At 67.8% G+C, this 26,395-nt stretch overlaps 5 protein-coding genes across 9 annotated transcripts in view; 2 read left to right on the top strand and 3 right to left on the bottom strand.

Moving 5' to 3' along the window:
• Positions 1-3,150: 3,150 nt before the first annotated feature.
• APC2 (APC2, WNT signaling pathway regulator) lies at positions 3,151-14,376 on the top strand. Its single transcript, XM_027664319.1, has 14 exons — positions 3,151-3,579; positions 3,686-3,776; positions 3,849-4,017; positions 4,087-4,195; positions 4,284-4,397; positions 4,639-4,716; positions 5,588-5,668; positions 5,752-6,133; positions 6,238-6,333; positions 6,452-6,591; positions 6,676-6,753; positions 6,842-6,958; positions 7,039-7,253; positions 7,486-14,376. The coding sequence occupies exons 1-14, from the start codon at positions 3,211-3,213 to the stop codon at positions 12,878-12,880; spliced, it is 7,434 nt and encodes a 2,477-aa protein (XP_027520120.1). The 5' UTR covers positions 3,151-3,210; the 3' UTR covers positions 12,881-14,376.
• Positions 14,367-16,105, bottom strand: LOC113957144 (granzyme M-like). The gene is made up of 5 exons (XM_027664320.1): positions 16,008-16,105; positions 15,705-15,864; positions 15,482-15,626; positions 14,751-15,005; positions 14,367-14,569 (listed from the first exon to the last, which is right to left on the bottom strand). Exons 1-5 carry the CDS (start codon positions 16,066-16,068, stop codon positions 14,384-14,386), a joined length of 807 nt encoding a protein of 268 aa, XP_027520121.1. The 5' UTR covers positions 16,069-16,105; the 3' UTR covers positions 14,367-14,383.
• Positions 16,106-16,328: 223 nt separating this feature from the next.
• Positions 16,329-18,314, bottom strand: CUNH19orf25 (chromosome unknown C19orf25 homolog). 5 transcript variants are annotated; one of them, XM_027664339.1, is made up of 3 exons: positions 18,247-18,314; positions 17,451-17,624; positions 16,329-17,377 (listed from the first exon to the last, which is right to left on the bottom strand). In XM_027664339.1, exons 2-3 carry the CDS (start codon positions 17,596-17,598, stop codon positions 17,196-17,198), a joined length of 330 nt encoding a protein of 109 aa, XP_027520140.1. In that variant the 5' UTR covers positions 17,599-17,624; positions 18,247-18,314; the 3' UTR covers positions 16,329-17,195. The 5 variants fall into 5 exon arrangements, with proteins under 5 accessions (XP_027520140.1, XP_027520139.1, XP_027520137.1 ...); XM_027664338.1 differs by having other exon boundaries at positions 18,270-18,313; XM_027664336.1 differs by having other exon boundaries at positions 18,258-18,309.
• Positions 18,315-18,412: 98 nt separating this feature from the next.
• REEP6 (receptor accessory protein 6) lies at positions 18,413-22,715 on the bottom strand. Its single transcript, XM_027664335.1, has 5 exons — positions 22,505-22,715; positions 20,216-20,309; positions 19,842-19,980; positions 19,442-19,610; positions 18,413-18,731 (listed from the first exon to the last, which is right to left on the bottom strand). The coding sequence occupies exons 1-5, from the start codon at positions 22,617-22,619 to the stop codon at positions 18,682-18,684; spliced, it is 567 nt and encodes a 188-aa protein (XP_027520136.1). The 5' UTR covers positions 22,620-22,715; the 3' UTR covers positions 18,413-18,681.
• A 131-nt stretch (positions 22,716-22,846) lies between these two features.
• PCSK4 (proprotein convertase subtilisin/kexin type 4) overlaps positions 22,847-26,395 on the top strand; it is a 6,196-nt gene continuing 2,647 nt past the window's right edge. Inside the window, exons 1-8 of the mRNA XM_027664343.1 lie at positions 22,847-23,087; positions 23,525-23,629; positions 23,710-23,805; positions 23,969-24,097; positions 25,115-25,191; positions 25,267-25,355; positions 25,948-26,120; positions 26,196-26,395. The exon at positions 26,196-26,395 is cut by the window's right edge and continues 13 nt beyond it. Of these exons, the coding sequence (XP_027520144.1) occupies positions 22,881-23,087; positions 23,525-23,629; positions 23,710-23,805; positions 23,969-24,097; positions 25,115-25,191; positions 25,267-25,355; positions 25,948-26,120; positions 26,196-26,395 (1,076 nt within the window). The 5' untranslated portion in view covers positions 22,847-22,880. The remainder of the gene's footprint in view (positions 23,088-23,524; positions 23,630-23,709; positions 23,806-23,968; positions 24,098-25,114; positions 25,192-25,266; positions 25,356-25,947; positions 26,121-26,195) is intronic.

The raw sequence follows: 26,395 nt of genomic DNA, 5'->3' as shown, positions 1-26,395 counted from the left end.
CCCCCCCGCGGTGGGGGTGCCCCCGGCCCTGGCTGCGCTGGATCGTGCGGCAACACTCACCCCACCATAGCCCCACATCCACCCGCGGCTCCATCCCGCGGGATCGGGGGGATCGGGGGGACATTGGGGGGCCGGGGGTGCGGGGGGGATCGGGGGGATCAGGGGGAATCGAGGGGGTCGGGCGGAACGTGTGTCCCGCATCCCGCGGGGACAAAGGCCGGACAATGCCGGGGCTCGGCGGGGAGTCCCCGGGCGGGGGGAGCAGCACCGACCGTCCCCATCCTCATCTCCGTCCCCATCCCACCCTCATCCCCATCCCATCCCCGTTCCCACCCCATCCCCATCCCGCGGGCGAGGCGAGGGGGTGTCCGCGGGGGGGGCAACTCCGGACCTGGAGCCCCCAAACCACCCCCAAAACCGCACCCCAAACCCTTCCCACAAACCCGCACCCCAAATCCACCTCCCAAACCGGTCCCTCAAAAATCTCGGCTTCTGAAGCAGCACCTCGGCCGCACCCCGGGCACCCCGAGGGTGCCAGAGCCGCGTCCCCGAGCGGGGTGGGGGGAGCTGGGGCTGCCCTGGGCACCTTCCTGTCCGCTGGTTCCCACGGGCGCCCTGGGGTGGGAGGGGGGGGCGTGTACGAGTGGGGGCTCTGCTGGGGGTCTTGGGGACCCCAACACTCACCCCACCATAGCCCCACATCCACCCGCAGGCCGTGACGTGCGTGTGCACATACATGTCCGTGCGCATACGTGTCCGTGCACATACGTGTCTGTGCACACGAGAGCAGGTGCTCTGCGGGGTGGGGGGGCCCGGGGGGGCTGCAGGGGGTCGATGCCGAGCGTGGGGAGGGCGCAGGTCCCAAGTGTCCCCGTGTGTGCCCCGACCCCTGTGCGCAGCCTGAGCTCCCCGGGGGGGCTTTGCTGTGGCCGGGGGTCCCCGGGGCCGGGTCGATCAGCCGGCGCTGGTGACAACACGCTGTTTGTTTAACGTCCCCCGGGGGCTCCGGGAGCCGCAGCCGGTCGGGGGCTCAGATGTGACTCTGGCGAGGCGGCTGCGCTCGGCTGGTGGCCACGACCCCGTCCCCAGCCCTGTCCCCAGAGCTGCTGCTGCCGAGCTGAGGGGTGCGGGGAGCTTGGGGGGCCAGTTGTGGGCCCCCCCCAGCCCTGCCCTGGCCAAGGTGGCCCCGTGTGGGGGGCAGAGCCATGGGCACCGTGGGCAGGACGGTGCAGGGATGGGCGGCACAGAGGGCAGTGGGTGATGGGGGGTGGGCAGCAGTGAGGTGGGTGATGGGCAGCACAGAGGACGGTGGGGTGGGCAGTGGGCACCGTGGGCAGCGCAGAGGGCCGTGGGGTGTGGTGGGCAGTGCAGATGCTGCTTCATCTGCTGCAGCGTCTGCCCTGCCAGGAACTTGCTGGATGAATCCAGTCCCTGCCTGTGTCCTGAGCCAGTCCCGGGGTTCCCTGAGCAGAGAGGGGCAGCCCTGGGGGTTGGAGGAGCTGGGTGCCCAGGACCACGAGCTATCGTGGCCCCCCAGGGTTGTGCCCAGGGCAGCTCATGGCCCTGCCTGGGATCCCACCGTGGTGGGACACCATGTCCTGTGGGACAGTGACCATCGTGGTGATGGAGCACCCCTGCACCCCTGGCTTCCCCCATCCCACAGTCCCGGCCCCCCCTTTCCCGCAGTCGAGCCCCCTTTCCCACAGCCTTGCCCCCCTCCCCATCCCACAGCCCTGCCCCCCTTTCCCGCAGTCCTGGCTCCCCTTTCCCGTCGTGTCTCGAGCTCGGCGGATGAAGGTGCGGCCGCAGCCCCTCCCCGCAGGCTGCGGATCCCGGCGCCGCTGCGGCCACTGCCCTGCCGGGGACCGGGGGGGGTCAGAGCTCAGATCTCCCCTCACCATCAACCCCCGAATATCCCAGCCCTGACTTGATTCCCCTGGAGGAGAGGAAGCCCCCGGTTCCCATCCCCCCGCCAGGGCTGAACCCCCACCCCCCCTCCGTGTCTGGCTGCTCGGGAAAAGCCGGGAACCGCCTGTGCCCCCATCGCCGTCACCGCAGCAACGGGAGGCCGTGCTCGTCCCGCATCCCGTATCCCGCATCCCCCATCCATTATCCCGCACCCAGTATCCCACGTCCCCTCTCCTGCAGCCGTCACCCTGCATTCCATATCCCACATCCCCCATCCCACATCCCTGACGCCGCACCCTGCATCCCTCACCCTGCATCCTACATCCCATTTTCCATACCCTGGATCCATCCCTCATCCTCCATCCCGCATTCCACACCCCTCAGCCCTCACCCTGTGTCCTCCCTCATCGTCCATCCTGGATTCCCGATCCCTTATCCCTCATCCCAGCCCCGACCCTTTCTCTGCTCCCACCCCAGCTCCCCCCCCCCCCGGGGTTATTTCATCTCCCGGGGGGTATTTTCAGCAGCTGGGGGTGGGGATTGGCACTGGGGGGGTCTTTGTCTCCCTTGGCAGAGCCGGGTGGTGGGAGTGGGGGGGACAAGAGACCCCACAGCAGGACCCCCAGGGCAGGATGGGGTCCCCCCCTGGTGTGGGGTGGGAAGGACATCGATGGGGCCTTGGGAGGGTGTTGGGTCCCAGCCCTGCCTGGTGGGGCCTCTGTGCTGGTGAGGGGCGTGCTGGGACCCCCAGAAAGGGCTCGTGGAGGCAGAGGGGTCACCGTGGGGTAGATTTGGGGGTGGCAGTGCCGGGGGGGGGCGATCGCTGCTGTCCCTCACCCCGCTGCAGGAGCAGGGTGGGGAGAGGGGAGCAGGGGGTGCAGTGGGGACAAGGGGACCCCCAGCTGCACTCCCCCCGTCGAAACTCCCCCTGCACACACGTGGTGCTGACGAACCACGGCCAGCCCGACCCGGTGGGGGTGACGAGGGGTCCCCATCCCTGTCCCCCCCATCCCCTGCCGTGTCCCTCCCCGGCAGGTGCGAGGGGGGTCCGTGGGCGCTGCGGCAAGAGGAGGTTTGGGGGGCTGGGGAGGGCTGGGGGGGCACAGAGGGGCCGGGGGTGCCTGGGGGGGAAGCTGACCAGGACGGGGGGGCCGCGGGGGGGCCGGGGCTGCCCCCGGTGCGGGAGGGAGCGGAGCGGGAGAAGGTCGGGAGCGGGGGAAGACAAAAGCGAGACAAAGGGAGCGGAGAGCTGAGCTCTGCCGAGGGTGGGGACCAGGCGGGGGCTGGCGGGGGCTGGGGGGGATGGGGCTGGACCCCCACCCCGTGCCGGGGACGACCCTCTGGGAGGCTTTGGGGGGTCACCAGCTCTCCCCGGCACTGGGGGAGGGGGTTGTGGGTGGTGGGGTCCCCCGTGCTGTGCTGTGGTCCCAGGCGGATGGGGGGTGCTGGGGGGGCTGTGAGGGTGCTGGGGGAGCCCCTCAGCACATTGCCCACCCCCACACCCCCCCGCAGGCGCTGGAGGGGGTGAAGATGTCCGGCTCCATCGCCTCGTACGACCAGCTGGTGCGGCAGGTGGAGGCGCTGAAGAAGGAGAACAGTCACCTCCGGCGGGAGCTGGAGGACAACTCCAACCACCTCTCCAAGCTGGAGAATGAGACCTCGGACATGAAGGTGGGCACGGCCCCAGCGGGGGGGTGCGGACCCCAGGTTGGGGCTGCAGGGAGGGCTTTCCCTCCATGTCCCCCCCACCTCCTCAACAGCTCCATCCCTGTTTTAGGAGGTCTTGAAGCATCTCCAGGGCAAGCTGGAGCAGGAGGCCCGAGTCATGGTGTCCTCGGGGCAAACGGAGGTGCTGGACCAGCTCAAAGGTGGGTGCCCGGGCAGGGTGGGGAGGGGGGTCCCCGCCAAGCCCACCCTGACCCAGCTGTCCCCGTGCCCAGCCCTGCAGATGGACATCACCAGCCTCTACAACCTCAAGTTCGCCCCAGAGGTGACGAGCTCCGGGCGCGGCCCCGAGGAGAGTCCCCCGGCCCCCACATCCCACCGGGACGGCCCCACGGACCTGGGCAGGGCCACCCTGAGGATGCTGGAGGAGCTGGACCGGGAGAGGTGATGGCCTGGGGGGTGCAGGGGGCTGGGGGTGCCGGGGGCTGCGCTGACGGGGTCCCCCCTCCCCAGGTGCTTCCTGCTGGGGGAGATCGAGAAGGAGGAGAAGGAGAAGGTCTGGTACTATGCGCAGCTGCAGAGCCTGGCCACGCGCCTGGACGAGCTGCCCCACGTGGAGACGGTGAGTGGGGACCACCCCCAGCCCCCCCCTCAGCCCTGGGGCACGGCCAGGACCCTGCCCCCCTCATGCCACCCCCCATACCCCCCAGTTCTCCATGCAGATGGACCTGATCCGGCAGCAGCTGCAGTTCGAGGCGCAGCACATCCGCTCGCTGATGGAGGAGCGCTTTGGGACGGCTGATGAGATGGTGCAGAGGGCACAGGTCGGGTCCTTCACCCCCCCACGTGCCCTGTTCTGCCCCTGGAGGCTCCCACAGCCCTGATGGGCTCAACCCTGGGAACCCTCACACCCAGCTCTGGGCACCCTCACACCCAGCTCTGGGAACCCTAAACCAGCTCCTTGCACCCTCACACCCAGTTCCTTGCACCCTCACACCCCTCCTGCCTGGCTTTTGGGGTCCCAGGGGGGTTCCAACCCTCTCTGATCTGCTCATGCACCCCCAGATCCGGGCATCCCGGCTGGAGCAGATCGACAAGGAGCTGATGGAGGCGCAGGACAAGGCGCAGCAGCCGGAGCCGCAGGTACAGGGGGTGGCACCGGGGTGTCCCTGGTCCCTGTGGGCGATGGAGCCGGGCAGGGTGGAGGAGGGGGCCAGCACAGCCCCCCCGCCGTTGTCCCCGCTCTGTCCCCGTCGGCACAGCCAGGGCTTTGTGTGGCTCGGGCACCGTGAAATGGGCAGTTGCCATGGAGACCAGAAGTAGGCCATGGTGCGCGGCGGGCGGGCGGCGCGGGGGCTCCCACGGCATCTGCCTCCAACCGAGGCGCCAGGGCGGGCAGCCTGCCATCCCCCTCCTCATCATCACCCTCATCATCATCCTCCTCATCCTCCTCCTCATCATCCTCATCACCATGATCATCCATATCGTCATGGCTGCCATCACCATGGCCCCACCGTCACCCACCACCATCCTCATCATCGTGGGTTCCCATTGCCATGGCCCCACCATGGTCGTCATCATCATCATCATCATCATCATCATCATCATCTTCATGGGCTTCCATCACCACAGCCCCACTGTCACCCACAGCCCCCTGTGGCAACACCCGTGGCCCCTCCATCACCCCCAGTCCCTCCATCACTCCCAGACACCCCCACATCCTCACGGCCCCCCCATTGCCACTCCAATCCATCAGCTCCGTGGGCTCAGCCCTGGCCCCCTCCCTGCTCACTCTCCCACACTCCCCTTTCCCGAGCCTGTGGCTGTAGCAGCCCCCCCATCCCCATCATCCCTCATTTTAGCTTAAAATACACCCCGGCACTGACGGAAGCAGCGGCTGGGAATCGCTGCCGGGTTTAATGGCACCAGTGGGTGGTGGAAAAGTGGGGAGGGGATGGGGGCGGGGGGGTGAGGGCAGCACGAACACCCCCCCCAACCGCTCCCTCCCCCGCAGCTCTGCGGGAAGGTGCCCGGCATGGAGGGGGACGGCAGCCTGGACCCCCCGACCCACCCCGAGGAGGGGGGCAACAGCAAGGTGAGGGGCAGCCCCGCAGGGCCCGGGCGGGGGGGGACTGAGCCAGGGGGGGCTCAGTGTAACCCCGTGTCCTGCTCCTGCAGGTGGAGGTTGTCTTCTGGCTGCTGTCCATGCTGGCCACGCGGGACAAGGAGGACATGTCCCGCACGCTGCTGGCCATGTCCAGCTCCCAGGAGAGCTGCCTGGCCATGCGCAAGTCGGGCTGCCTGCCCCTGCTCATCCAGATCCTGCACGACTCGGACGGGGAGCCGGGGCCCCCCGAGAGCCCCACGGGCGCCAAGGACGCGCGGATGAGGGCCAACGCCGCCCTGCACAACATCGTCTTCTCCCAGCCCGACGAGGGCCAGGCCAAGAAGGAGATGCGGGTGCTGCACGTGCTGGAGCAGATCCGCTCCTACTCGGAGACCTGCTGGGACTGGCTGCAGATGCAGAACCGGGACGGGGGACGGGGCCCCGAGGGTGCGGGTACGGGGGGAGCAGGGGGTGCCTGGTGGGGCTGGCGGAGGCTGTGGGTGAGGGGGGGGATCGTCGGTGCCAACCCTCAGGACTGACCTCCGTTGCCCCCACAGTGCCCGTGCCCATCGAGCCCCAGATCTGCCAGGCCACCTGTGCCATCATGAAGCTCTCCTTCGATGAGGAGTACAGGCGGGCCATGAACGAGCTGGGTGAGCGTGGGGAGGGCACCACAGCCAGCCCTGCCCACCCCCTCCTCGGTGTCACAGCGCCGGGCAGGGGTGCTGGGAGGGATCAGGAACCCGAAATCACCCTCCTCCCATCCCACAGGCGGGCTGCAGGCGGTGGCTGAACTGCTGCAGGTGGACTACGAGATGCACAAGATGACGAACGACCCCCTGAACCTGGCGCTGCGGCGCTACGCGGGCATGGCCCTCACCAACCTCACCTTCGGCGACGTGGTCAACAAGGTGGGGGGCAGCACTTTGGGGGGGGGTGTTTAGTGGGGTCAGGGGGTCACAGGGTCACCCTCACCACCCTCCTCCTCCTCCCAGGCGACGCTGTGCTCCCGCCGGGGCTGCATGGAGGCCATCGTGGCTCAGCTGGGCTCCGACAGCGAGGAGCTGCACCAGGTGGGTCTGGCTGTGCGAGGGGCTCCCTGGAGAGGGGACGGGCAGGGGAACAGTCCCAATGCCCACTCACCCCGCTCTGCCCCCACAGGTGGTCTCCAGCATCCTGAGGAACCTCTCCTGGCGCGCTGACATCAACAGCAAGAAGGTGCTGCGGGAGGTGGGCAGTGTCACGGGGCTGACACGGTGTGCCCTGCACACCGGCAAGGTGAGTGCCAGGGCGGGTGGGAGGGGGCGTGGAGCACCTGGACAGGGGCTGACAGGGGTGTGTGACCCCCCCCGGGACAGGAATCCACCCTGAAGAGCGTCCTGAGCGCGCTGTGGAACCTGTCGGCGCACAGCACAGAGAACAAGGCGGCCATCTGCGCCGTGGAGGGGGCCCTGGGCTTCCTGGTGAGCACCCTCACCTACAAGTGCCAGAGCAACTCCCTGGCCATCATCGAGAGTGGCGGTGGCATCCTCAGGAACGTCTCCAGCCTCGTCGCCACGCGGGAGGATTACAGGTGGGGATGCACCACGGAAGGGGGTGAGGGACCCCGGGCACTGCAGACCCCGGGGATGGTGTTGGGGGAATCCACGGAGTGCCACGGGGGTGGGGGGCACTGCAGACCCCAGGGGCAGCACTGGGGGAATGTCACGGCTAGGCAGGGGTGGGGGCACCTTGAACCCCAGGAATGGCTGCAGGCAGAGGGTCGAGGACCCCCCTGATGGCCGGGGGTCCCCTCTGTCCCACAGGCAGGTGCTCCGGGACCACAACTGCCTGCAGACACTGCTACAGCACCTGCGCTCGCACAGCCTGACCATCGTCAGCAACGCCTGCGGGACCCTCTGGAACCTGTCTGCCCGCAGCCCCCGCGACCAGGAGCTGCTGTGGGACCTGGGGGCGGTCAGCATGCTCCGCAACCTCATCCACTCCAAGCACAAGATGATCGCCATGGGCAGCGCGGCCGCGCTGCGCAACCTCCTCACCAACCGGCCCCCCAAGTACAAGGACGCGGCCGTGGTGTCCCCGGGGTCCTGCATGCCCTCGCTCTACATGCGCAAGCAGAAGGCGCTGGAGGCCGAACTGGACGCCAAGCACCTGGCTGAGACCTTCGACACCATGGAGAAACAGAGCCTGAAGAGCCAGAGCGCGAAGAAGCCGCTGCGGCACATGGAGAGCCTGGTGAAGGACTACGCCTCCGACTCCGGCTGCTTCGACGATGACGAGGTGCCCAACGTGTCCACCGGCGTGGAGACGGCCAGCGCCTCCGTGCTCTCCATGTTCCTCAACTCCTCCTTCCTGCAGGGCCAGGCGCTGCCGCGGGCGCTGGCACAGCGGCGATGCCCGGAGCCGGAGAAGGACGGCAGCGGGAAGCCGGCAGAGCCCAAGAAGCTGCCGCTGCCAGAGGATGACGTCTCGCTGGCCGCCGAGAAGTTGGCCAACAAGATCTCCAGCACGGTGGCCAAGATCGACAAGCTGGTGGAGGACATCTCCACCATGCACAACTCCTCGGACGACAGCTTCAGCCTCAGCTCCGAGGACCACTGCCTGGACTGGCAGTACGGCCCCGAGGAGGGGCACGAGGCGCGGGCCCAGTCGTGCTCGCCGTGCCGGCTCTCGGATGCCGGCGGCTTTGCCAAGCGGGAGAGCCTGAGCCGGGCGCACACCCTGCTGCGGCTGAAGACGGCCTACACCAGCCTGTCCACCGACAGCCTCAACAGCGGCAGCACCAGCGACGGCTACTGCACCAAGGAGCACATGAAGCCCTGCCCCAGGGCCGCCTTCCTCGACTATCGTGACGAGCTGCAGCGCTACCAGAAGAGGCCGAGCCGGCTCGACCTCAAGAGCATCCTGGGTGGCAAACCAGAGCGGGCCGAGCCCCCCGCGCGGGACCCGGCCGAGCCGGACAAGCCGGAGCAGCGAGACCCACCCGAACGGGCCAAGAAGACGGTGACTTTCCCCAGCCCCAAGGCACCGGAGAAGGAGATGGAGTGGAAGAAGGAGGTGGGCGGCAAACAGCCCCCCGACCCCCACGTCCACACCATCAAGCTCTCCCCGTCCTACCAGCACGTGCCCCTGCTCGAGAGCCTGGCCAAGAGCGGCGCGGCCACCGGCCACCAGCCCTCCCTGCTGGGCAGGAAGCAAGCCTGGCTCCCCCCGGCGCTGCTGCAGACGGCCGAGACCCTGAGCAAGATCCCGGAGAAGCTGCCGGCACAGCTGCCGGCCGCGGCAGAGCAGGAGTCGGTGCAGAAGTACTCGGTGGAGGACACCCCAATCTGCTTCTCCCGCTGTAGCTCCCTCTCCTCCCTCTCCTCAGCAGACAATGTGCTGGATGGGCAGAGCCACAGCGAGAACGACCTGGACAGTGACTCCTCCCTGGAGATCCTGGAGATGGAGGAAGGGGATGCAGAAGGGGAGGCAGGGAGGCAGGAGAAGGAGAAGGCAGCGGATCCGGGTCCCACCACACCGGTGGGGATTTCCCAGCCCATCACCATTCCCTTCCCAAAGCGGGACAAGGTTTTCCTGCGGGAAGCATCACCCTCACGCCAGGATGACCTGACACCCTCGAGCTCCTCGGAGAACTACATCCAGGAGACTCCTCTGGTGATGAGCCGCTGCAGCTCCGTCAGCTCCCTGGGCAGCTTCGAGAGCCCCTCCATCGCCAGCTCCATCCAGAGTGACCCATGCAGCGAGATGATCAGCGGCACCATCAGCCCCAGCGAGCTCCCCGACAGCCCCGGGCAGACCATGCCCCCCAGCCGCAGCAAGACCCCCCTCTTTGAGCTGGGCTGCCAGCCCGAGAAAGAGACCAGCCAGTTCAACATCCAGTGGGAGAACAACGTCAAGAAGTTCATGGAGATCACAGACTTCAAGGAACGCTTCCAGCTGCCCCAGGACCTGGACTCCATGGTCTACTTCACGGTGGAGAAACCCAACGAGAACTTCTCGTGTGCCTCCAGCCTGAGCGCCCTGCCCCTCCACGAGCACTACGTCCAGAAGGACGTGGAGCTCAAGCTGATTCCCACCTTCCCGGAGAAGAACAGCCTAAACTTCGCGGCTCACGAGAAGCGGGAGGAGCGGCGGGAGGAGCGGTACCTGGAGGGCCGGCGCCGGGCCGACCGCCCCGAGCCCCCCGACGACGACGACATCGAGATCCTGAAGGAGTGCATCAGCTCCGCCATGCCCTCCCGCTTCCGCAAGGTCAAGACCTCGCTGCTGTCCGGCCAGGTCCTGCACCCCCAGACCAAGAAGCCCATGCACGTCCCCGTTTACATGCTGGTGCCGGCCCACGCGCACCCCGGCGTCCCCAGGCACCTGCGAGCCACCGCCCGCGACCTCTTCAAGGACGACGACTCCTTCACCGACTCGGCCGACGGGACCCCCGTCAACTTCTCCAGCGCCGCCTCGCTGAGCGACGAGACCCTGCGCTACCCGGCGGGCGAGGAGGCCGAGCACCCCCTGCCCGAGGGGCGCCGCGAGGGCGGCACCATCCCGGCCAGGAGAGCCGCCTCCGGCAGCTCGGCGCCCGCCAGGATCGGCTCTGCCAGCAAGGGCAAAGCGGGGCCAGGCCGTGGCCAGGGCGGGGAGGGGAAGAGGGGCCAGATTCCCCCAAAGAGCTCAGCCAGCCTGGAGTTGGGGGTGGGCAGGGCCAGCAGTGCCCCCGGGAGGAAGGATGACCCTCAGGAGGATGGGGTGATCTTCCAGTCGCTGTGCCACACCACGCCGACGGAGGAAGCCGTCTACTGCTTCTACGATCCGGAGCTGGACGAGCTGCCCGAGGCGGGCAGGGAGGGCTCCGGCAGCAGAGCCCAGCCCGGCCGGGCACCCCGGAGGGAGCGCTCGGGTGGCTCCATCCCCCGCAGGGACCCTGAGCCCGGTCCCCGTCCGGCAAAGGCAAAACCACAGAACAACCTCATCGCCGACGAGACGCCGCCCTGTTACTCCCTCAGCTCCTCCATGAGCTCCCTGAGCGACGCCAACCTCTCGGATGGTGAGGAGAGGGGCCAGCCCTGCGGCAAAGCCATGTGGCCGCGGTCGGCCGCGGTGGGGCAGGAGCAGGGGGGCTCCCCCAGCTCCCCCAGCCTCAACTCGGAGGATGACCTGCTGCAGAAGTGCATCGGCTCGGCCATGCCCAAGCGCCGGCGGCCCGCAGTTCGCCGCAGGGGGCTGGAGCGCAAGCAGAAGCCGCCGGGCACCGGCGGGAGGGAGCGGAAAGCCGAGGTCAGGCATCACCCCAATGAGGACGCCGGCTCCGACCGAGGCTCCGACCTGGACAGCGTGGAGTGGCAGGCCATCCAGGAGGGAGCCAACTCCATCGTCACCTGGCTGCACCAGGCTGCTGCCTCCCTCTCACGGGAGCCTTCCTCCGAGTCCGACTCCATCCTCTCCTTCATGTCGGGGCTCTCGGTGGGCTCCACGCTGCAGCTCTCCCTGGGCAGGCAGGAGAAGCAGCGGCCCGGCAGTGCATCCGGCCGGGACACGGCGAGGAGGGAGCACAGCAAGGGCCGCCCAGAGCGGAAGGACACGGCGGGTGCCCGTCCTGCCGGCCGTGCCAGTGCCAGGGCGGAGCGGAGCCCGGCACCCACCAAACCGGTGCCCAACCTGCCCGTGGTCTTCCGTGGCAGGACCGTCATCTACATGCCCAGCCTGGCCAAGGACGCCCCCAGCCCACGGGCCACCCCGAAGAAGACCCCGGTGGCCAAGCCCGAGGCACCGCCAGCCAAGAACCTCTCCCTGAGCCAGCAGCGCTCGCGGAGCCTGCACCGGCTGGGCAAGGGCCCCGAAACCGGGGACCTGGCGCTGCCCAAGAGGAGCACGACACCGCCCGCCCGCATGGGGAAGGGCCCCCCTTCCTCAGGCTCCTCCCGCACCTCCACGCCCTCCCAGCACGGCCCCAAGAAGCTGCCATCACCCTCCCAGCTCACCAAGCCAGGCACCCCAGCCGCGGGCAAGGCAGGGGGCTCGTCCTCCCCACCAGGACCCCCGGTCAAGGCCCCGGCCCCCAAATCCCCGGCCCCCAAGCAGTCCAAGACGCAGAAGTCTCCCGTGCGCATCCCCTTCATGCAGAAGCCCAGCAGGAAGGTGCTGCCGGGCCGGGGGGCCATGCCGGTGCTGGAGGAGCAGGTGGACGGCTCCAAGGCTCGGGCCGGGGGGCAGGGGGGCAGCCGCCTCAACCTGGTGCGGATGTCATCCGCCCGCTCCAGCGGCAGCGACTCGGACCGCTCCGGCTTCCTGCGCCAGCTCACCTTCATCAAGGAGTCCTCCAGCCTGCTGCTGCGGCACCGCGCCGAGCTGGCCCCGCCGGCCCCCGCGGCCTCGCTGCCCCGCCGGGGGTCCCCTCAGCGCAGCCGTGCCGCCCTCCCGGCCGTGTTCCTCTGCTCCTCCCGCTGCGACGAGCTCAAGGCGGCCAAGCCAGCATCCTCTGGCCCGCGGCCCCTCGCCCCCAGAGCCCAACCTGGCGCCAAAACCAGCGCCGGGGCGAAGCCGCCGCGCAGGACCAGCTCCGAGAGCCCGTCCCGGCTGCCGGTGAAGACCAGCACCCCCACGGCCGAGCCCTTCAAGCGATACTCGTCCTCGCCCAACATCAGCGTGGCGCGGCGGGCGGGCAGCCCGTCCTCCTCCTCCTCCGTGCGCTCCGAGGCGCCGGCGCGGCGCCGGCAGCCCGAGGTGGCTCCCGAGGGGCAGCCGGGGAAGCCGCCGGTGGTGGTGATGAAGGGCACGTGGCGGAGGATTCGGGACGAAGACATCCCCCACATCCTCAAGAGCACGCTGCCCTCCTCCGCCCTGCCGCTGGCGGGCTCCGGCGAGGACGAGCCCCCCAGCGCCCCCGGCCCCAGGAAGACCAGCGACGCCGTGGTGCAGACCGAGGACTTCGCCGCCTCCAAGACCAACTCCAGCACCTCTCCCACGCTGGAGACCCGCGAGGGACCCCCTCACCCCCGTGTCACCGGCGACGGCGAAGCCCCCGCGCCCGCCAAGGCTGCCCTGCCCATCTCCTTCGGCCACGAGGCGCCCGCCGGGACCTTCCCCGCCAGCCGACACGGCTCCCCCAGCAAGGCCGCCCGTGTCACCCCCTTCAACTACGTCCCCAGCCCCATGGCGGTGACGGCCGTGGCCGACAAGGCGGTGGAGAAAATCCAAGCTTGAGCAGCTGCCACGGATGAGGCCCCAGTGAGGGTCCTGTGACCCCCCCAGCCCACAGGAGCTGAGCGGGACTGTGCTGGGGACACACACACACTGATGTGGGACAGCTGGGGACCAGTGAGTCACCCCCACCCGCTGCCGGCCCCGCTGGGGTCTTGCTGTGCTGGAGCATCACAGTTCCCAGTGCCAAGGACTGGACTTGGCTGGGGACACACTTGGGGCTGACACCCCAACCTGGGGTGAGTCTCATGGACCATCTCCTCCTGCTGATGGACAACCCGGGACAAGATGAGGGGGGATGGTGTCCCCACATCCCCCCATCTCCCTCACCCACCATGGGCAGGGGTCTGAACCAGGGTCCGATCCCACATGCCGGGAAGCCGGCACGGCACAGCCCGGTACAGGGACACCCCTGGGTGCTCCAGCTCCTCTGGTACCAACACTGGCTCTGCCAGCAGTCACAGCTCATTTATTAATGGGGGAAGGGGATGCAGGGGAGAGGCTTTGTGGGGGTGACGGGGGCCAGGACCCCCATTTGTGCTGCTGGAGGGACCAGCAGCCGAGGTCCCTGCGCTGGTCTGAGGTGGTGGAGGGTGGAAATGGTGCAGGGGGAGCCAGGCAGGGGCTCACTGGGGTGTCTGGGGTCCTGATGGGCTCATCCTGAGGGGTTTTTCACAGGGTCATGTCACCAGGCTGAGGAGCTGCCCTAGGAGGGGACAGGGTGCTGAGCTGGCACCAGGGTGACCAACTCCCAGGGAAGGGTCTGGGGTCCCTCCCCTCCATCTGCAGCTCCCCAGCTTCCCATCCCCAGGGCAGAAGATCCCTGTCCCAGCTTGCAGCCAGGATCCCAGTGTGTCCTTGTGGATGTGGACACGAATCCATCCAGGACTGGATTACGCCCACGGGGGGCTCCCAGCCTCAAAACCCCGGGGACACCCCAATCCTGCTGCCAACTGGCCCCAGGTGCCAAGACTGGGGTGTGATGGAAGTGCCTTGGCCCCTGGGAGTGGGATGGGCTGCAAAGGGACTCCCTAATCCAGGTGCTCCCTGATCCCTTGGGCATCTCCCAGTCGTCCCATCATCACCACCTGCTTTTGATGGGGTGACCTATGTGTCCCCCCATATGTCCCCCCATACCAGTGCCACAGGGGCTGCAGGGACAGTGCACCAGGGTCGTGGGGACAGGCACATTTTGGAGACCCCTGCTCTGTCATGGGACCAGTGCAGGAGGCCTGGAGCTGGGGCTGAGAAAAGGGGGAAAGTCCCAGGGGCAGCACGTGTCCCAGCTCCTGAGTGCTGTAACGGAGCACAGGGTGGCAGGAAGGCCAGCATCGCCCCTTGGGCCCACCCCCAGCCCCGCTGTCCCCCCCCCTCCATGGACAATCCCGCCGGGCTGTGCCGTGCCCTGCTCCCCCAGCACTGTATCTATGTACTAAGGATGTTATTTTACCAGACTCTGGACAGTATTCCCATTAAAAGCCAACCTGTGTAAATAGGAAGGGGTGCTCAGTCTCCTGGGGTCTGGGGGGACTTGCAGCCCCTCCGCAGGGTTTTCTGGATCCATTTCTTGTACTTGACGGTCGAGGTGGCGACCGGTGGCTTGAACGGGTCGGTGACATCTGGGCCGCTGAAGGACATCACCCCGGCCACCGCCGCCCGCTCCCCGCACACCAACGGGCCCCCCGAGTCCCCCTGGGGGACGGGGGTGACACCAGAGAGCGCACCCCGACCAGGGGCGGGGACCCCCACCACACCTGGGGGGACATCTCGCCTCTGTGCTCGGGGTGAGCTTCCCCCCCAGAGCCCCCCCCACCCGGGAGCGGTGGCTGGGGGTGGGCAGAGCTTTGGAACCCTCGGACCCCCAAACGCTCACCTTGGCGGGGGCCGAGCCCCGGGGCTGCCCCTGGAAGCAGATCATGGTGGGGGCGATGCCGCCGTCCCAGAAGCGGCTGTTGTTGCACATCCGCGGGTCCATCACCTTCACCTCCAGCTCCTGCAGGGTGGGCGAGAGCCCCCCGCGCCCGCGGAGCCCCCAGCCCGCCAGGCTGCACGTGGTCCCCGCCGCCGGCCCCCGCCCCGACAGCCCGATGAGCCGCCGCGTCCGGCCCAGCGTCACCGTCCCCTCCAGCTGCGGGCACGGGCAGCGTCAGAACCCCCCCACGGCCCGGGGGAGCGCAGGGAGCACCCCAACACTGCGGGTGGGGGTGCGGGGGGAGCACCCCAACGCCTGGGTGGGCGCTCCAGAGGGAGCACCCCAATGCCGCGGGTGGATGGCTGAGGGAGAGCACCCCAGTGCTGCAGGTGAGGGGCCAAGGGGGGTGCCCCAGTGCTGCAGGGGTGCGGGGGGGCTGAGGAAGAGCACCCCAACAGCACAGGTGGGTGCTTGAGGGGCAGCACCGAGCCGATGCAGTGCACACGGGAGCTGGAAGACGTTTTTGGGAGGTGTGAAACCTCCGGAGGTGAGAAGAGGAAATGTCACCGAGCCTCTCGCCCCAGCTGCGAGTGCAGCTGCACCGACACGTGTGAACCCCCCCGGCAGCGTTTCCCGGCACCGCCGACGCTCCCGCTCCTCCCGCCCCCCGGCAGACCCCTCCCGAGCCCCACCTGCAGCAGGAGCAGGTCGTTTTCCATCGTCCCTCGGTCGTAGCCGGGGTGGGGACAGGCTGCCCGGATGGGGAAGGTCTGTGTGGCCGCCCCGCGGTCCCGCAGGCTGTGCAGCCCCACCACCACTCTCCCGTTGGTCAGTGTCCTGCCCCACACCAGGACCCGGTGTCAGCCCGGTGTGGTCACTGGGAGCCCCCCGAGCCCCCCGTGGCCCCGGACTCACCCCCGGGCCAGGCAGTGGGCGGCCGTCAGGACCCAGTGCTGGTGCAGCAGTGCTGCCCCGCAGGCGTGGACCCCCCCAAACTGCAGGGACGCCATGTAGGGCCGGGAGTGGGGTTTGGCCTCGTGTCCCCCAATGATCGATGGCTGGAGCCAGGCCCACGCTGTGGGGAGAGGAGATCCTGTCCTGGCCCCCAACCAGCACCTGCCACCACCCCGGCCAGCGACGCTGAGACCCTGCTGGGCCCCCCAGACCCACCCCAGACCCACCCTGAACCCACCCCAGACCCACCACCCCGCTGCTCACCTGAAGGCAGAGGCGGCAGCAGCAGCAGCAGCAGTGGCCCCAGGCAGCCCCTCGCCCCCATTCCTGCCTGCTCCGTGTCCTGCTGTGGTGTCAGAGGAGCCCCACGTCCCGTGTGACAGCGGAGCAGGGCGGCAGCAGGACACAGACCCTGCTAAGAGGGCAGGAAGGGGAAGAGGCACCCACAGGGTGACACCTGTGGGGGTGGGAAACACCCACAGCCCCCTCGGTGCTCGGCTTTGCAGACAGAAAGTGGCATCTTCAGCTCTACCAGAACAGCAGGTTTGGGAGAGTTATGACAATCAGCAGCACTGGGTTAGGGCTCGTTCCCACCACCTTTATTAGCAAAACCAGGACAGTTTTCCCGCCACCATCACCACAGGGCCACCAGTGCTGGCCCCCGGCCAACCCCCCCGGTGGTCCCTCAGCGTGTCCCTTTGGGTGGGACCCGCCTGGCCCCTCTGCCCGGGTGGGCTCTCAGGCTGGCCAGGAGCCGCTCGAAGAAGAACTCGCTCTGGTAGTCCAGCGGGACGAGGTGCTGCAGGAACGGGGGCACCTGGGCCCTCGTCACCCCCACGCACACGGGGACCAACCTGGTCCCGCAGCGGTGGATGACGCGGAGCAGGTTCCACTGGGACACGCGCTGGCACCACGGGTCGCCCACGGAGCGGGCCGAGAGGAGCAGGATGGCCACCCGGCTGGCCTCGATGACCTCCAGGGCCGTCAGGATGACGGACGTCCCGGCCACTTGGTCCTGGTGCTCCGTGAAGCCCCGGAAACCCTCCTGCCTGAGGCGCTGGGCGATGCTGGAGGCGACGGGATCATCCTCCGGGAAGTACCAGAGGGAGAAGTCGTAGGGGAAGTTGTGGTGTGAGGGCACGGAGGACGTGCCACCCACGGGGGACGTGGCAGCCAGTGCAGGGAGCAAGTGTGGGGTCCAAGCCTTTGTTCCTGCACTGGGACTGTGTGGCCGTGCTGGGCAGCCCTTCCCAGCAGATCCCTCGGTTCCCTGGGGAAACGTCACCGGGGTGGCAGAGCCAGGCCCTGGCACGGCGGGGACGTCCCACGGCAAAATCCCTTAAACACAACGCGGACGGTTCCACGCCGATTTGGGAAGGCGAAACCACACCCTGGGGTGTCCCGAGGTGCCCCACCAGAGTCCAGGAGGAGTCGGGGCTCCGACCCCGGCCCTCAGAGCGCCTTCTCCCTCATCTCCGCGATCCCACGCTCCAGCTCCGCTCCCGCCCGCTCCAGCTCCCGGCGCTGCTCCCGCAGCCGCTCCCGGGATTCCTGCAGCCGCTGGTTCATCCCCACGTAGGAGCGGCTCTGCCGGTACAGCCGCTCCCGCTCCTCGGCCGCGGGGTCGGGGGAGCCTGGCGGGGCACGGCGGGGGTCAGTGGGACACCGGGGAGGGTCTCCACACCCCCCTGCCCATCCCGGGCTCACCTGGAGCGGGGCCGTGGTCCAGGGGGGGCTCGGCGGGGAGGACGAAGACGGGGTCGGCCGGGTGGGTGCCCTGCACGTCCTCCAGGATCTGCTCCACGCTGGGGGGCTCAGGGCGGGTGGGCAGCACCCGCTTGGCCTTGGAGCTCATCACGGGCGAGGTTCATGTAGGGCGGGCTGTGGAAGGGGGGGGCAGCTGGGTGAGGGGCCTGAGGTGCCCTCACTGGACAGACAGACAGACTGACCCTCCTCTTCCCTATCGCCCTAAGACAGACAGAACCCTCCGTGCTGCCCTTCGGACAGACAGACAGACGGACCTTCCTTCCGGTCCCCCTCAGCCCAGCAGGCAGAGCCCCCTCATTGCCCCTCCAGGATGGACAGACAGAACATTCCACCTTCTCCATCCCGGAACAGACAGACAGATCCCTCCTTTCCTCCCTGCCCCCCCCCCAAGACAGACAGACACCCCTCAATCCCCCCCCGGGGAGACACACAGACCCCTTCGCTGCCTCGTGAACAGACTGAGTTCCCTCCCCACCAGACCGACAGACACCCCCTCTCCCGTCCCCCGCAGCACAGGCAGAACAGAACCCCCTCACTGCCCATTCCCGACAGACACACAGACAGACCCCCACACGCTGTTCCCGGACACACTGACAGAGCCCTCCTTGCGCCCCCTGCTCGTGTACAGACAGACAGACAGACAGACGCCCGGACACACAGACAGGACACTCCGCCCCCCCGGACACACAGGGCCCCCCCCGATCTCGCCCCGGACGGACAGACAGATCCCCGGTACCGCGTGCGGACCGACGGACCGACCCCCGCCACGTTCCGGCCGCGTCCCGCCGCACTTCCGCCACGCCCACATGACGTCATCCAATCAGCCCCGCCCCTCCCTCTCAGGCTCCGCCCCCGCTCTTAAAGGCGCCGCGCGGTGTCACAGAACACGCGGGAGCGGCGGCTCGAGGGCACCGAGGGTTTATTGGGGATTGGGAGGACGGGACAGGCTTGGCTTGGACAGATCCAGGATCCCGGCTGAGGACGATCCAGGCCCGGGGTGCCGGTACCGGAGTCACTGGTGCCGGTACCGGGGCCACAGTACCGGTACCAGGGTCTGTGGTGCCAGTACAGGGGATGACGGTGCCAGTACCAGGAGCTTGGTGATGGTACTGGGGCCGTGGTGCCGGTACTGGGGATGCCGGTGCCGGTACCGGGGGTGCTGATGCCCCTCTCACTTCATTTTGTTCAATTCCTCTGCCAGGCTCAGGGATGCTCTGGTTCCTGCAGACACACAGACAGGGTTAGTGCCCATCCCCGGGGCAGTGCCCGGTGCCCCTGGCCCAGCCCATCCCGGTCACCACCCCATTCCCTCCCCCTCCCATCGAGCACAGGGGTGGCACTGGGGTCCTGCTCCCCGCACCCGGGGGGCTCTGGATGGGAGCCACAGGTTGGCAGCGCTGTGAGGAGCACACTGACACAGGGACGGACACACGGATGGACAGATGGAAGGGTCTGGCTATGGAGAAGCGGGAAGGAAGCGCCTGCTCTACCCACGCCCCGGGAGAAGGGGCCGGTTGTGCGGGAGCCGTGCCTGCAGGGGCAGGGCGGTTTGGCCGCTGCCACGGTGGCCACGAGCCCCGGCCCCGGGCCCGGCGGGCGCCCGGTACAGCCCGGCCCCGTCTCCCCACGGCGGCGGCGGGAGCCATGGCTGTTACATACGGACAGGCTGAGCTGCGGGGCCGCCCCGGCCGCCAGCCGGGCTCTGCTGCTCGCCAGAGTCTGCAGGACTGGACCAGAGGTGCGGCGCAAAGAGAACACAGAGGTTAGAGAGGGGACACCCCGCAGGGGCTCCTGTCACCGCTGGGGCAGCACGGAGCGTGGGCATGGAGAAACAGTGCCTTGGTGGTGGTTACAGTGAGCTGCCCACGCAGCCCCGCTCGGGGAAAAGTGCCCGGCCGGGACACGGAGCAGGACGGAGGGACCCGCGTTACCTTCTCGGGTGACGGTGGAAGCCGCGTCCAGGGCCTTGGTGCTGATGTCACTGATCACGTTGTCCACGGTCTCGTGGTGCTTGAGGAAGCAGGGCCGGATGATGCTGTGGTAGAGCACCTGTGAGCCGTTCCAGGGCACAGGGGCCATGCACCACACCAGGAACAGGCACTGCAGGGACAACGGGGGCTCAGCCGGAGGGTGGCAGGGCAGGGGCCGAGCTGCTCCAGTGCCCCCCCAGCCTGCTCCAGCGGCAGCTTCCGAGGCTGGAGCTCACTGGAGGTGCCAGGATCTGAGCTGATTGCAGCTCCATGATGGCCCCACGGGGCAGAGCCCACCACACTCAGCCCCTCCACGTTCAGCCCTCGGGCAGGAGGACCCTCTCCCTGGCACAGCCGTTACCTTCCCGGCGTAGTAGAAGGGGAACCAGTAGAGGAAGAGGTCGGAGAAGGACTCGGCGATGCAGAAGACGCCGTACACCACCCAGTATGTGAGCCACATGGTGTCATCCTCCTTGCTGCTGCTCTCGATGGCCTTGATGCTGCGGCAGGAGAGGGGAAGGGCACGGCTGCTGCAGTCCTGGGGTGGGCTCCTCCTTCCCAAATCCTCCAAACCCTGGGGCAAACCTTCCCGCCCCAAGCTGGCACGGTCCCAGCCTTTCCAGGAAGGCCTCAAGAGCTTCCCAGCCATAATTGCCTCTTCACTGAGCAGGGAGACCCTCAGCCAAAGGCAGGGAACGCTCTCCAGGTGCTGCAGGGGGTGGGACAGGTACTCACGAGACGTAGGCGGGGTAGGCGAAGCCGATGAGGTTGCAGAGCAATGAGGCGCCGTAGCCGAACATGAGGTACAGCCCCAGGAAGGCCACGGAACCTGCCGGGGGACAGGGGATGGTCACGAACCCGCCACCAGCGGGGAGAGACCCCTCCCAGGCTGCTGAGCAGGACTCTCATCCCAGGGCGGGAAGAGGCGCATTCCAGGACCCCCTAGATGGGGGTAACGACCACCCCCAATTAACTCCAGCATGACGAGGCGCTGAGTCACGTGGCAGGGTCTGCTCCTCCCCGAGTGACCCACGACCTGCTCCTGTCACTGTTTGTCCCCTCCCTGGCCCTGGAAGGGACTTTACCACAGAGCTGTCAGCACTTTCACCCCGTCACCAGCCTGGAGCGGGGCCAGGGCCGCGGCACCGCCAGAACCGGGGGCAGCGGCACACACCGGCACACACCCACGGTCCAAAGTCGGCTCCCCCGGAGCCACCTGGCATTCCGATAACGCCTGTCCAAGGGCCAGCCTTGCTCCCGGGATCCGGCGGCTCCTCCTCGTGCTGAGCAGCCACCGGCGCAGGAGGGATCGGCTCCCCCGGGAGCAGCAATCCAACCCCGCTTCCCAGCTGTTCAATTAGAGCGGTAAATTAAGTGGAAGCTCAAGGTTTCGGTCGCCTGGAGCCTGCACAGCCCTCAAGACACCAGCAGGAGGCCGGATCAGTGGGACTGGTGGATGGGGAAGGTGGCACAGGGAGCTCTTGCTGCAGAAACCACGGGGCTCGGAGGGCAGGAAAACCTCAGGGGCACACGGAGCGCAGCCAAGGGCACTTTGTCCCAGCCCGGCAGCCTCTCCCCTGCCCTGGAAAAAGCTCCTCCATCAGCAGGAGGAAAGCTGGGAATTAACCTGTCTGTGCCGGTGAATTAGAGGAAAGTCCTTGCTGGGGCTTGGAGGGCGGATTATCCCGGCTCTGCTCACTGCAGCATTCCTGGGCTCAGCTCTGGCCCCGATCCGGGGCTGCCACAGCTCCGGGTCTTTCCCAGGAGACGGGCAGGAGCAGCGTGGCTTTGGAGCAATCCCAAACCTCCCTTCAAGGAGAACAGGCAGGTCCAGGCAGTGCTGGGTTTCATTCCCCAAGAGCCTTAGAAGGGATTTCACGGGATTTTAACCCCCAGAGAAATTTATGTAACAGCAAAAACCAAGGGAAAGGCTTCGCTGAGGGGGAAGCTGCTGCCCAGAGGCCATGGAGATGGGCTCCAAACCCCAGCCTGTGGGTCACTGCAGGCTCCAGAGATGCAGAACTGACCTTGCTGGGTTCAAACACAAATTAGGGATTGCTCCAGAGCCAGAGGAGGGAGAAATCAGAAGTTTTTAGTTTAGCAGCAGCTTCTCCTTTCCAGGACAGGGATCCAGAGCACAGAACCATCGCTTTTTGGTGCTTCCACTCTTGTCCTGCCCCAAAAGTCCCTCATATCTGAGCCTGACCAAATCCCCAGGATTGTTTTGCTTGGAAGACACCTGACTGGCACCGCATCCAAACACAACCTGCTCCTGGCAGCACGTGCCTGTTCATGGACAGTTTTCCCCCTCAGAGCAGAAAAACCAGCCCTGCAGCAGGTGAAGGGCCAGGGAATCACACCTGGAGGCCAAAGGCAGAGGGAGCACCAGGAGGGACATGGGAAACCGGGAAACCCCGAGTCCCTCCTGGGAGGTTTGATATGAAACCCCAACTCAGAGCACGTGGACGGGCCAGTTGTACGTTGGCAGACAGGGCACAGGGCCGAGGGTCAGAGCAGAGGGGGCACTTTGTGCCAGGGGACGCTCCCCGGGGAGAATCTGGCTGGTTCCTCATTAATGAGCAACAGGATCCGGTTAACGGCCGGATCCCCACACTCCCGGTGGGACACAGGGATGAGCTCCCGCCCCCAGTGCCTGGGCTGACCCACCAGGATTTGGGGGCTCACCCGGAATGGGGACCCCCCTCTGCCAGGGGGCCTCGAGGGTCCATGTGACGCCTCTGACACCCGGACCCCGCGGGTTTCAGGGTGCGGGACTTCGGGATTCCACGTCCGCAGAAGGCGAGGACGGAGCGGCGACAGCGGTGTCACCCCCCGGGACCCCCCGGCCCCCTCTCAGCACGGCCCCGCTCTGCACCCCTCAACCGGGGGGGGACCCTGCCCTCCCTCCCCGTGCCCCCGCCGAGCCCAGAGCCACGGTGAGGGGCTGCCAGGGTGCCCCAGGAAAGAGGAGGGGTGGGGGGGCAGGACGGGGGAACCGGGGGGGCGGCGGGGTACCGGTCGCACCTGAGGCCAGGTAGAGCCGTTGGACGCCGGTACGGGCTTCCAGCCGGCCCAGCAGGTCGCTGAGCGGCCCGGGGCGGTCGAGGAAGCGCTGCAGGCGCTGCTGCACCGAGCCCATGGCGGCGGCGAGGCGGAGGAGGAGGAGGAAGGGGACGAAGCGGCGGCCCCGGAGCGGCCCCGCACCGACCCCGCGCCCCGGGCAGTGCGGCCGCGGGGGGGCGTGGCCAGCCGGGGGGGCGCGGCCAACGGGGAGGCGGGGAGGGGCGGGGCCAATGAGAAGGCGGGGACGGACCCAAGCGGCCAATGAGACGAGGCCGGGCGGGCGGGGGCGGGGCCGACGCCGTTGGCATGGCAACTGGCGCTCGGCCGCCGCGGCCTCATGGCGGCGCGGCCCAGGCCCGTCCCGGCGCCCTCGGCGCTCCCGGGGCTGCTCGCGGTGCTGTTCGCGGTGCCGGTGGTCGCCGCCGCCGCCGCCGCCCCCGCCAAGCCCCGCGTCTACCTGAGCAGCTGGGCCGTGCGGGTGGCGGCGGGGCCGCAGGACGCCCAGGCCCTGGCCCGCCGGCACGGGCTGCTGTACCTGGGCCAGGTGCGGCCTGGGCAGGGGCGGCGGGCCCAGCCCACCCCGTGTCCCACTGTCCCGACTGCCCGTGCTCATCCCCACCCTGTGTCCTTACTGTTTGTCCCCTTCACTTGTCCCCTCTGCTCGTCCCATGGGCAGGGACACCTTCCACTAGACCAGGTTGCTCCAATCCCCGTCCAACTTGGCCTTGGACACTTCCTGGGATGGGGCAGCCTGGGAATCTGTCCCAGTGTCCCCTCTGAGCATGCAGGGGGTGAACAAGGGACCCCCAGGGTACACCCTCCCCCCAGACCCCTGCTCTGTCTCCCGGTGACACTTTCTGCTGGTCCTGCCGTGCTCAGCTCACATTAAATTCACCTTCCTGACTCCCCCACCCGTGTGGAGCCAGTTTGGGTGTCCCCAGCCGGGCTGGAAACGCTGACAGCAGCTCCCTGTGCCCGCAGGTGATGGAGGGAGAGCCCTACTACCACCTGGGACACCGTGGCACCCGGCAGAGAGCCCTGAGCAGGCACTGGGGGTGGCACGTGCGGCTGATGAGGGACCCCGAGGTAGGGAGGGGGGCACGGGGAGCCCGGGCACGGCCCTGGGCAGGCTCTGCCCGGCACCCACAGCGCTGCCCCCTGCTCAGGTGCTGTGGTTTGAGCAGCAGACGCTGAAGAGGCGCACAAAGAGAGGTGCCAGCGTGGTGCCCACGGACCCCTGGTTCCCCAAGCAGTGGTACATGGTGAGATGGTGCTGCTTCCCCTTCTAATCCTCACCTAGAGCACAGAATGCCCTTCCCACTGCCCGCCCCAGCACACAAACAGGGCTAATGCTGGCGGTGGCGAGGCAGCACAAGCCCCTGGAGGTCACCACAGGCTGCTGAGCAAATTTAATCTGTTTTCCAGAACAACGACATCAGTCCCGACCTGAACATCCTCACGGCTTGGAGCAGGGGCTACACGGGGCGGGGGGTCGTGCTGACCATCCTGGATGATGGGCTGGAGAAGGATCACCCCGACCTGGCAGCCAACTATGTAACTACGAGGGGGTGCAGGAACAGGCTCCTCCAGGGTGGGGGGTCCCCAGGGAGGGGGGGAGCCAGTGCCTTCATCCCACCCCTGGGACTGTGAGGTGGGAACTTGGCCTGTCCAGGGCCAGATCACAGGTTTGGAGTCTCCCACAGTGAATTCTCACGTCGAGGAAACGTTAGAACTTGTACACACAGTCGAGCCCCCAGAATTGGTGTAATTACAGCAAGCTGCAAAGCCAGTAAAGCTGGTAAACCCTCATGTGCTCAGCAAGGAAGGAGAGAGAAATCCTGGGTGTTTGCAACAACACGATTCCCGTGGGTTGTAGTTCCACTCTCCTGTGAGGGTCACCCTCGGGTGAGTCCCCACACTGGGCTCTGTCACTGGAACAGCCAAGCTGTGCTGCTTTCACCCCACTCCACAGGATCATGGCAGTTGGCAAACACCTCCAGGATCACAGAGCCCCCCCTGTGCCCGATGCCCACCTTGTCCCAAGCCCAGAGCACTGAGTGCCACCTCCAGTCCTTCGTTGGGTACCTCCAGGGGTGGGGACTCCAAACCTCCCTGGGCAGCCCCTGCCAGTGCCTGACCACCCTTTCCATGGAGAAATCCCTCCTGGTGTCCAACCTGAGCCTCCCCTGGCACAGCTTGAGGCCGTTCCCTCTCCTCCTGTCCCTTGTTCCCTGGGAGCAGAGCCCAACACCCCCCGACCTCCCACCTGTCAGGGAGTTGCAGAGCCAGAAGGTCCCCCCTGAGCCTCCTTTTCTCCAGGCTGAGCCCCCCCAGCTCCCTCAGCCGCTCCTGCTGCTCCAGCCCCTTCCCCAGCTCCGTTCCCTTCTCTGGACTCAGTTTAGCTCAGACTGACCCAGCACAGTTGGGCCCGAAGGGGCCCCCCCGTCCCCCCGGGCTGGCAGTGAGGGCCCCCGGCGGTGCCAGCCCTGGGCTGGGTGCCAGGTGCCTGTGTTGGGCTGTCACAGCTCTGCCAGGGCCCTTCGCTCACGCTGGTGCCTCGTTCTGTAACAGGACCCGCAGGCGAGTTACGACTTCAACAGCAACGACCCCGATCCCCAGCCCAGATACGGTGATGGGGACAATAACTGGTGGGTTCTGCTCCATCCCTCGGGGGGCTGAGGCTGCCCCAGACCCCCTCACCCATCTCACTCTGCCCCCCCCAGGCACGGGACACGCTGTGCAGGAGAAGTGGCAGCTGTGGCCAACAACGGGATCTGCGGGGCAGGCGTCGCCTACAACGCCAAAATTGGAGGTGAGACACCGCTCCGGTGGGATGGAGGTTGGAAAGCAGCTCCAGCACCCTGGGAGGGTGCGTGACCCCAGGTGGGGCCACAGTGGGGGCTTGCAAGGGGGTAGAGGGTGCTGCAGTGTTACCACACATCAGTCTCTGAGCTCCCCGGGGGTTTAATGCCCACCCCAACACCTGGTAGCACCATCCCTGGGCAGGCTCAGGCGCCCCTGCAGGAGTGAGGGTGGCAAAGGGGGTTAAAAACCGGGATAACTCCCCGGGCTTAATTACAAAAGGCTTAACAAGGAGCTTTGGGAACCGGCTGGTGGCACAGCCCCGCAGGAGCCTGATCTGCTTAGGGCAGGGTCATGTGGCCGGTGCTCGAGGCAGTGGGGGGCGAAGGGGGGGCTGTCGAGGTGCCCCTTGTCCCTCCCCTTGGCGTGGCACTCGCATGGCTCCCGTTTTCCCCCCCGGAGCCCTCCCGGCCTCCCCCGGTGCTGCCGCCTCTTGGCCACGGCCGCTCCCGGTGCCAACCTCTGCTCCTGGTGACCACGGCCGCTCCTGGTGACCACATCTGCTCCTGGTGACCACATCTGCTCCTGGTGCTGACCCTCAGGCGTGCGGATGCTGGACGGTCCCATCATCGACGTGGTGGAGGCCCAGGCCCTCAGTCTGCACTCGCAGCACATCCACATCTACAGTGCCAGCTGGGGCCCCGAGGACGATGGCAGGACGGTGGACGGGCCGGGCGAGCTGGCAGCGGCCGCTTTCCACAGGGGGGTCAGCCAGGTGAGCCCAGCGCCGGCCTTGGGGGCCTCGGGGGCACCAGGACCCCCTGCCCACCCCCCTCTGCCTCCCCAACAGGGCCGGGGGGGGCTCGGCTCCATCTTCATCTGGGCCTCGGGCAATGGAGGGATCCACTACGACGACTGCAACTGTGACGGGTACGGCAACAGCATCTACACGGTGTCGGTGGGCAGCGTCCTGGGCGACGGGCAGCGGCCCCGCTACAGCGAGGGCTGTGCTGCCATCCTCACCACCACCTACAGCAGCAGGGCCAGCAG

The sequence above is a fragment of the Corapipo altera genome, unplaced genomic scaffold (genome assembly GCF_003945725.1).
Source record: "Corapipo altera isolate COAL_440 unplaced genomic scaffold, ASM394572v1 96, whole genome shotgun sequence".
Lineage (NCBI taxonomy): Eukaryota > Metazoa > Chordata > Aves > Passeriformes > Pipridae > Corapipo > Corapipo altera.
This window is presented reverse-complemented; position numbering and strand designations above follow the sequence as displayed.